This window comes from Sinohyriopsis cumingii, chromosome 14 (genome assembly GCF_028554795.1).
Source record: "Sinohyriopsis cumingii isolate HCF-2022 chromosome 14, ASM2855479v2, whole genome shotgun sequence".
In the NCBI taxonomy this organism is placed as follows: Eukaryota; Metazoa; Mollusca; class Bivalvia; order Unionida; family Unionidae; genus Sinohyriopsis; species Sinohyriopsis cumingii.
In genome coordinates this window covers 126,938,508-126,948,872 of record NC_142974.1, presented here as the reverse complement: position 1 = coordinate 126,948,872, position 10,365 = coordinate 126,938,508, and the positions used below count along the sequence as shown (strand labels likewise).

Sequence of the window (10,365 nt, the reverse complement as noted above, 5' to 3'; positions counted from 1 at the left end):
AAAAAGCAATAATAAACACAAATCACCAGAAGGAAAAAAAAAAATCCTTTTTGCAGAGACATTGTTCTATAGATAGGAGTTCAGTCCCTTGACAACCTTGAAGCTGAAATACTCGTTGCTGAAATCATCACATGACTCTTTGTTCGGTACTGAAAGAATATGTTTCAAACACATGTAGTTGCAGAATATACCGCAGGTAATATAGTTTTCTCTACACAAAAACTGTCTATAGTAATAAGTAAAGTTGGATCATGAGAACTCAGAAATGTTATGGCTGTTCAATGTTTAAATGTATTGGCATAGTTTTACTATAAGCATTGAATTAGTACCGCGAGTCTTACTGAAGGTGAAAGCTTCGCGGAATTCGTGCGTAATTTCGAGTTACGTCCCTTTCCTTTTTCGAACTATATACCATCTATATACTGTCAAGTTCACCATCTGACTGGATGTAAAGACAGTATATGGAAAAGAATTGAGACTAAACTCCTTACGCATGGAACAATTTTGCTTCTAGGCTCTAACGCAAATACTAGAGACTGAGCATTCAATCGTGATCGGGACGGTAGTGATTTGAAGATGCACAGGACAACACATGCAGGAGATAAAACATTCAGATGTCAAGTCTGTGATAAATTGTTCAGGCAGATTTGTTATTTGAAGAGGCACATGAAGATACATATTGGTGATAAAACATTCAAATGTGAAGTGTGCGATAAATTGTTCATCCACAGTTTTAATTTGAAGAATCACATGAGGATACATACTGGAAATAAACCATATAAATGTAAAGTTTGTGATAAATTGTATAGCGACAGCAGTGCATTGAAGACGCATAGTAGGTTACATACTGGAGATAAACCATTCAAATGTGAAGTTTGTTATAAAATGTTCAGACAGAGTAAAGATCTGATCTGCCATACTAGGATACATACTGGAGAGAAACCATTCAAATGTGAAGTTTGTTATAAAATGTTCTCTCAAAGTAGTCACTTGAAAACTCACTTGAGACTACACACTAGAGATAAACCATTCAAATGTGAAGTTTGCGATAAAAGGTTTAGGCACACTGGTACTTTGAAAACGCATCTGATGATACATGCTAGAGAGACACCATATAAATGTAAAGTTTGTGCTAAGTTTTTTAGCAGCATCAGTATTTTGAAGACGCATGTTAGGTTACATACTGGAGAGAAACCATTCAAATGTAAAGTTTGTTATAAAATGTTTAGAGAGAGTAGTGTGTTGAACAAGCATGTGAAGATACATACTGGAGAAAAACTATTTAAATGTGAAGATTGTTCTAAAATGTTCACCCAGAAAGGGAACTTAAAGACTCATATGAGAATACATACTGGAGATCAACCATTCAAATGTGAAGTTTGTGACAAAAAGTTCACAACTGATTATGCTTTGAATAGGCACAAGAACATACATACTGGTGATAAACCATTCAAATGTGAAGTATGTAATAAAATGTTTATAGAGGGTAGTGAGTTGAAGAGGCATATGAGGATACATACTGGAGAAAAGCTATTTAAATGTGAAATTTGTTATAAAATGTTCCTCCGAAAAGGGAACTTGAGGACACACTTGAGAATACATACTGGAGATTAACCAGTGAATCAAATGCGAAGTTTGTGATAAGTTGTTTAAGGAGAGTTCTGTTTTGAGGAGACATAGTAGGATTCATACTGGAGATAATTAAATGAGATGTGACTGTACTTACATAGGCTACATGTGTATATACATACATTGGACACATGTGAAGATACATGCACAGGATACATGCTGGTGATAATCCTTTTGAGATTTTTATTTTGTACCTTGATCTTGATTTGTTCTGTACTACATCAAAGTGACATCTTTGCACCAACCATCGCAAAGTTTTGCACAAAAAACTTATTTTGTAAAAGCAAATATATGTCCACATTTCTTTTGAACCGCTGTGGTAGCCTAGTGGTTAGAGCGTACGCCTCGATTGCTCTAACCACTTGGGTTTGATCCTCGGCTGAGTCATACCAAAGGCTTACAAAAATGGTACTTAAGCTGCCTTTCTTGGCGCTCAGCATTAAGAGGTTAGTATTAAGACGGGTCGATCTGGTGTCAGCATAATGTGACTGGGTGGGACATCATGCTACATGTCTGAGGCATGATACCCCAGTGCTAGACATCACTGTAAACTGTCACACTGCAGACATTGCAGCGATATTACTGAATTTTTTTTAAGCTATGTTAAAAATCCAAATCCAATCCAGATCGTTTGAAGAATGTATGAGCAGTTGTTAATAGTATTTGTGTTAATAAATTCCAGTCTTTGATTGTTTTGGGCAATTTGTAACTATCATTTCTTCATTTGTTATCAAATAATTATCTTCTTGATGATTTCTTTATACTAGTTCTTTCTGCTTTGAATTTTTCTATGTTCTTTAAAACTGTGCCAAAAAATATATTTTGTTCTCAGTCTGCATTGGTTAAATGCTTTCCAAGAAAACTTATTCATTATTGAAGTCACACTACTTTGGGCCAGAGATCTCAGAAACGCTTAATTACACGTATCTGGAGTTCTCCATACGCATATAACTGGTGTGCGAAAAAATTCAAAGACCTTCTGCTTCAGCCGCATGCTTTGTGGCAAAATGTGTTAATGAATTAGCTGTGCTGATATTTACAGTGGCAGAATTCAGTGGCTGAAAGACCCCTTGCTGTGCATGCATGTTGCCGTTACAAGTGTGCATCAAAAAGAATATGATGTAATAGCTGGGCGGCAAGTTCAAAGGCTTTCATGGGCGGCCAAGTGGGAAAATGTCCTGATATTTACATTGATTGAATTCAGTCAGAAAGACCCAGAGATGTACATGTGGTCATTTATAAAAGTACATCAAATAAACAACTTTAGCATTCGTTATTGTGCTCATTTCCGAATGTATCAGAATAAATAGTGCGCGAGATTCAAGACATGTTGAGACTTAGACAAAATGCCATTCGTAAATTTGGATAAGTATTTTGGGGTTAAACGGCAAACGTACGAAGATTGTAACGAGATTCAGAAGAGTGCTAAAGCTGCTAGAATTGATAGTTCGGATAGGACACTAGCTACGTGCACGAAAGTGTGTGATGCCTAGATTAGTGTTTGGTACAAGTCCTTACTTGGATAGACAAAATTCAGTATCACTCTGACGGACGAAGAAGAGCTATTTAAGAGGTACATTAACTGACCATACCATTTTTTTTTAATCCCCCTCGCCTTAGCCCGGTTAGTTCTAGTGTTGTAACTAGATCAGTAACTAGGCCAAGTATTTATATTAATGTCGTTGACAAACAAACTCTTGCCCATTCACAAGCATATGTTTTGATAGCTGATTGACCGTTAACCCTTTTCCGAGTATGGTAGCAACTATCAATTTCCTACATGATATCCATTGATGATAAAACATACAAACATGTGTTTTAAGATCAGAATCGATGATCTTGATATATATTAACTGCCTCTTGTACACTATTTCGTCATAAAATTAGTTTGAAACTGTAAGTGAACCAGTAGGCCTAACGGGAAATAATGGCGGACTTCGCTAAATCTGGGATGTACCAGTTTATTAGATCGTTTTCATAAATCATCGGGCAAATATTTTCAGAAAAATATACAAATGATTGAAAGCAAAGCCAAGGTATAATTGTATTAAAGATTTAACTTTAAACTGCAAATAATTTAGGTAAGAAACATATGAGACAATGATATATTGTGGAATTCGCGAGATACGCTTTAAGGTCTAAGCTATTTTCCGATTTTACACTTAATTGTGAAAATACGGGGAAAAAACAGCAAATCAGATACTATTTAACCATTGCCTAAAATTGCTGCAAGGACGTAGAAAAATAAATAAACCATAAATTTGCAATCCTGTCAATGGGCTGTTGTAATGAAGCTATATTAAAGTGAATGATTACATTACGTAAACCTCTCCATCTAAACATAGATGACTAGTTCCGCCGAAAACGGCACAATTAAAAATCACATACCTCCAAAAATTGAATGTTTACTTTAAACATAACTGTTTACTCCTATAAATTCATTTATGTGTTTGTTACTTACTTGTAGAAAGTCATGCACGTTACTCGTTGCGTTTTTTGAAAAATCATTTTTTTGTCTCGGGTATGGCCATATCTGTTACGGACATTAGTGTCAGGAATTAATTCCTATTAAAAGCCGAAGTTGCAGTTCAAGATAACTTTCTACCAGTCTACCGCAAACACCAACAATACCAGAGACAGAAATAATGCATCTTAAACATACCAAATACTTTTTCGTTTTAAAAAACAAGAAAATCTTTATGGTCATTGTGTCATTTTTAAAGAAATAATTTCTGGTACAACATTTGTGTCATGCTCCTTGTTTTTTAAATGTTCATAATCCTTGTGTGAAGTAATGTTTAGCTGAAGTAATAATATGTTTATCAATTTTTAATATATTTTATCTGTTTTCAAGAGTGTTGTTTCATCAGAGGTTGGATTTTCATAGGCATGTATTCGTTACGGACATTCGATGAATTTCACGGAATGAGTGGAAAGCGTTATTGCCTCAACATAGCATTTAATCTTAAGTCAAAAGTAATAACACAAATCAAAATAGTATCAACAAACATCAGATAGATATCTAGCTTTCAAAACTTATCACTGTCATGTCCTGTATCAATAAATTGGCCGTAGTCATACCTCTCGTTAAAAAAAAAGACAGTATGCAAGAATAATTTAAGAACAATAACTGCTCAGGCTGGCAAACTAGAAACTTGATAGGAATTTTCAATTTAAAAAGCTTTTATATGCACCATATTACTCAACAATGATGAATAAATCCACAATTCACTCAATTTATACAGTTACGGACATTAAGAAATTTCGTTACGGACGATAAGAGTCAGGAACACATTGTAAAAAAAAATCAACAATTGACGTCTAGAGTCCATCTTTAAGCGACACGAATCCCTCTTCTAAGCGATCAATAACTTCCTTCGGTATTTTGAAGAGTCTCTTTGTTTTCCCATGAGGAACTGGCTCATCTATGATTGATATAATGTTTTTATGGTCGAGCCATATCTCGTCCTTTGTAGTAGGCCATTTAAAAGAATCATCGTATTTGCCTGCTCTACACATGAAATTTATCATAACCTCTGTTTCGTCAACATCGGTAACTCTTCCGATATACCAGTTTTTGTCGTAAATTGCTGCTACAAAATCGTTTTCCTTTGGAATTATTGTTTGACGTTCATTACCACTGTAATGGTCTTTATGTTGATCTTCGCTTCTTCTATGTTCATCTGACACTTGCATATTTTCCTCGCTTGTTTTGTTACTATCTACAGATAATGCATGTAACTCCCAGCCTGCACAATCTGTGGTTTCGACATCCGTCATGCAGGTTAGGCAGTAACACGAGACGTTTCTTGTGTATACACTCTTTGTAGCCTGACGAGATGGTACAACAGCGTGTAATTTCATGGTTCCAGTAACACTAAGTGGAGTTTCTCTCTTTGCAGTTCTAGCAACTGTTTCATCGTAGTCTTCCTGTGTATAAAGAAGATATTTTACTTTGCTTCCTGCCAACTCAGATTGCAAACCCCAGGCATAAAAATCTGCTGCATCCTGGATGTTACACTTGGCTTGTCTGACAGCCATATCTGCTGACCGTTTAACACTTCCTCCTAGACCATCACACGGGCCTTTTCCGTGTCCACTTTCTAGAAAATTCCATCTTGCCTTTATTGAAAACTCTTCTTCGTGGTATGCAAGAAACTGGAAGATGTATCGATTCCTATATTGGCTTGTAGGCGAATCCGATAAGTAGTGAACTGTTGTCAGTGCAGGATAATCGGCTTTGATTACTGGTATGGTTTTTCTTAAGATTGTATGCACTGCTGTAGCATTATGGTTGATAAGATCGGATATTGCCACTATACTCTGTAATTTTTTAGAGTGATTATTTGGAAAGTATACTACCATTGTGTGGAGTGAAATCATTGACGTGTTCCAGTAAGCCGACTGGATTTCTTCAACGGAGGAACACACAAAATTTTCTGCGAAGTCCATCCAGACTAAAATATGGCCATCTGGAAGGTTTTCGCGTAACCTTTTCATTTCTCTGTACTGTGTACTTACACGTTCTACATGATCTCGAAACGCAGATAGTTCAATTTTCATCAATTGTTTAAAGTCTTCTTTAGGCATTTGTTCTTGTACTTCTTTCCAACGCATCTTGTCATTTTCTTGGACCCGTTTCCAGTGAAAAAACCTGACTTCAACCGGACACTTCTCATCAATAGCAGCTATAACATTTTCATCAGAAAATTCTTTTATGAACATATCAGGATTCTTCGTGGTTTGCATGCCATAGCCTCTCAGACATCTAATTTTCAAAGCAATATTCTGGTGCTTAGTACACAGACATGTTTTTCTCGAAGAAAAGTTTGCAAACAGAATATGCATCGGTTTCATTTTATAGAACACGGACTTTGACACTTTAACATTTGGGTTTTCTAGCAAAAAGTTCGAGTGTAAGTTATGCATGTAGTCTGTGAGAATTCTTTTTTGTTTAACCTCACCGTCTGCCTTCTTAAAATCGTTCTTTCCAGGCAATGTTAAACTGTTGTCTTCTCGTTCCAAAAACTCCACGACGTCGTTTTCAATTTGATTTTTGATCGTTATTCGTTGTTTTCTTTGCGAGCTAGCGTTAATGATCCGTCGACGACTTACTCCGACCTCTTTACTGAATGCGGTCGCACAACGATATTTCTTTATGATCCTACATGACAATTTCTGAAGCGTGCCATCTTTTGTTTTACTTTTTACATCTTCGATTAAGGCATTTGTCATTAGGAGTTTTCTTTTCAGCCATCGAAAATGTTTACCTAATAAGCCTGCTCTTTGCATCTGAAGTTGTGTTTTCTTTCTTGGTGTCAAGTGGGGTTTATTGTTATTTTCCTCGTCTTCAGTCTTCATTTCTTGTGGATCCGTTTTATTTCGCATTCGTTCTATCCGTTTCTGCAGCTTTTTGTTCTTCTTCAACAGATTGCTGTTCTGTGAACGCAACGCATCCAATTGCCTGTATGCTTTTCTGAGTGCTGTACTGTGTCTCTTTCTCACTCCTATTGATCGATTTGGTAGAGGAAGCTTAACTAACAGAGGACAACTTTGATCATTGTCATTGCATTTGCTGCGGGTGCGACTGGATGATGGTGTTTCTATGCTAGGAATTTCCGATGCTTTTTGTGCGAGTTCTCTCTTTTTCTGGTAATGTTTTTTTACTGCTGTGTTTACTGAAGCTCTTCTCTTTTTAAGTTCCATTGTGGGGAGTTCAGATGATGGAATATATCGTTGTTTTCTTCGTATTCGCTCCTTTTCAAGAAATGCTTCTTTATTTTCTCTTTTCTGTTTTTCACGCCATTTCCGCTGACGTTCGGCATTCGAAAGTGCCATCTGGAAGACAAAAGTAATGTCTTTCAATATTTGCTGTATATAAATAGTTTTATCACTTTTGTACAGTACTGTTCATCAGATATTCACATCTGTGTGTCGAGTGAATATTTTTTTATGTTTAAAAGTGTTTGCTCAACCAAATGTAGAAAACCCATAACGACATAATGTCCGTAACAATCTACTTTAATGTCCGTAACGGGTTTTCTATCCATACAAGTTATATTAGTATCATTAACAATCTTGCCAACAACAGTACATGTAAATATCAAGCTGATTTTAGTTTTACATAAGTAATACAAAACCACTGAGATGCTCTTCGACGTATTGATTTTCCTTGACAAAATATCTGTAATGTCCGTAACCATTTTATTGCCTCTATCGAGAATGATAGTTGTGGATTGATTGTTAATAAACTTTAAGTTATCTTAATGCGACAATTCAAGACAATAGAGCTTATAAAATGTATGTTTTAACTGTTTTTCTAAAGGTTCTTTTAAATAGAAATTATGATATAATGTCCGTAACAAGTTTTCATCCGGGCAAAAATGTCGGTATTTTTTTTCAGGTTACACCGGTATCATTACCCTAGTTTGGTCTTGCATGTCATCGTTTAAATTTACAATAATTTTCACACAACAGTATAACTTTATTTGTATAAAAGTCATCTTTAGAAAGCCATGATAGTGATACTTACGTTAGAAATATGTATACAACACCAAGAATCTCGTAAAAGTATCTAAATCAACAGTATTTTCGTCTGCTATGCACATATCCGGCGGTGTAATGGAAAATAATATCGAAGACTACCGTAATTACACGTAAATTACCGTTACGTACATTATCGTTACGTACATTATATGTTATGTACATTAAATGCACGGCATTTTAAAATAGTTTGTCTTTAGGTGTCAAATAAAAGAACAATATTAATAATGTTCTGAAGTACCTTTCAATGTATTATCTCAATTGTGACAAATAATTCAAACACCTTTAGTGTTTCAGCGCTTACAAACGGTGTTACGGTCCTTAATTTCTTAAACGCGACAAAATAAATTTCGATAGTTTTAATTTGTTATCGTCATCAATCTAAATGATATATAGTTAAGCATGTGTTGGGATGATAATAGCATTCAACTTGATCTGAAACCAATACTAAAAGGTCAATAAACGTTTATTGGTCTTACTTTATAGAGAAAATTGAGTGTTGTTACGTATATTAAAAGGTTTTCGGCGACATGCAATCAAGGCCACATATTTTTGAAAAATAAAAACAACTTTTGTCGAAACTATATTTCTGTCTTTATAAAACACAACAATTTAAAGAAAAATCATCAAAAGAATATTGTATGAGCGTGTTTAATGATTATTTAAATAATCAAAAGTACTTGATGTAACAAAGCGACAATGCAAATCTGAACAGTACACTACCATTTAAGTAATGTATGCACGTCAAATGTAAAGACTGAGTGAACCTTCTGCCTACAAAACATTGACAATAATACATTTTCCATATAGGAAATAGTTTATTGAGACTTTTATCATTCACTGAATAAATATTCGACTTCAAAGTTTGAAGACACGTTTTTCTTTAAAATGCAACATTTACGATGGAATCAGCGAGATGCACTCACGCCCATTTTCATTCAGTAACCACAATGGGAGTCCTTGACTCCTAGTTTTAAAATCCTAGCGAGACCTCTGCAGTTGGGTATAGTCATCATTGAATTTAGCAAACTTGACTGTTCATCTTTGGAAATTATTAACGTTTTTTCCATTATAACTTGAAAATAGGCAGTCTAATTATTTACTGGAATAGCCAGGAACAAAACTAAAATTCTGGAAGAAAATAAAAATACCAGAACAAAATAGATAACTACTGGGAATTACTTAATATTGTATATCTTTTGACATATATGTTAAATATAATTAATCTCAGTGAAGTTTTGCAAGAGGACTTATGATTTATTCAGAGCGGGTATATATTTATAGCAAGACCGTCCGCCTGTACCCAAGATATTTTCTTCAAGGAAAAGATGATTTATCAAATGAACTGTTGAAAGGATATTAATTTAAAAATGAAACAGGGTAAATTAGCTCTACAACACATCCAAGCAAGTAGTCATTTTTAGATACTGTGAAACAAACATGTGCACTAAATACGCTAAAGCAAGACCTTACATAGACGTTTTGTGGTTTTGTCTCCTGTATGTAAATTAAATACCAAATTAAAAAAATACAAGATTTGTCTAAGTAAGCAACACGTTTTACATCAATTTCTTGCAGCATATTAAGTGCTTGTTATATTCTGGTCATTATTTGTGTTTCTATTTTCAAAGGTGACTGTTACTGGAGATTGACTAGTTGCATCCAATACAATTCTGTATTTTTAACAAACTGTTACTTCATATGTTTTAACATTCATCTTGGCTGATGCCTTTACATGGTCTCAGACCTGATTTTTAATTTACAAGTGGAAGCAATAAAAGTAGTTAAAGTATTTATTTGTTTTTATTTTTTCTAATTAAGAAACCGCTTTTCCATCTATCTGCTCATTATTCTCTTTAAACAACGAATGTGATAGATATCATGTGACAATATCACAGTTTTCAGCTGCATAACAAATATTGGATCTGAAAATAATAAAATTTTAGTTGCTGTCTGAACTGTGCCTTTAAAAAGAATTGTTTATTCATCAGGGGATATTCACACTAACGATATGTAAACACTTGCATGTGAGGTAATTCTTAATAGCAATGAATTTAAGTAAAACGCAGACATGAGAATACAAAATAACACACAGACCTTACTGATGCAAGTAAAAAATGGTAATTGTTTAACAGCATGACATGACATTGATTTAACAGAATGTTTTCATGGTGTATTTGTAATAATAATTGT

General features: G+C 34.6%; 1 protein-coding gene across 1 annotated transcript; it reads left to right on the top strand.

The window, feature by feature from the left end:
* The first annotated feature begins 166 nt into the window (after positions 1 to 166).
* On the top strand, positions 167 to 9,966 carry LOC149784799 (uncharacterized). The gene has a single exon (XM_089932813.1). It carries the CDS (start codon positions 577 to 579, stop codon positions 1,612 to 1,614), a length of 1,038 nt encoding a protein of 345 aa, XP_089788939.1. The 5' UTR covers positions 167 to 576; the 3' UTR covers positions 1,615 to 9,966.
* Positions 9,967 to 10,365: the final 399 nt, after the last annotated feature.

Excerpts from the sequence above, each read along its gene's own strand:
- LOC149784799 (XM_089932813.1), top strand. The coding sequence starts at position 577 with ATGCACAGGACAACACATGCAGGAGATAAAACATTCAGATGTCAAGTC.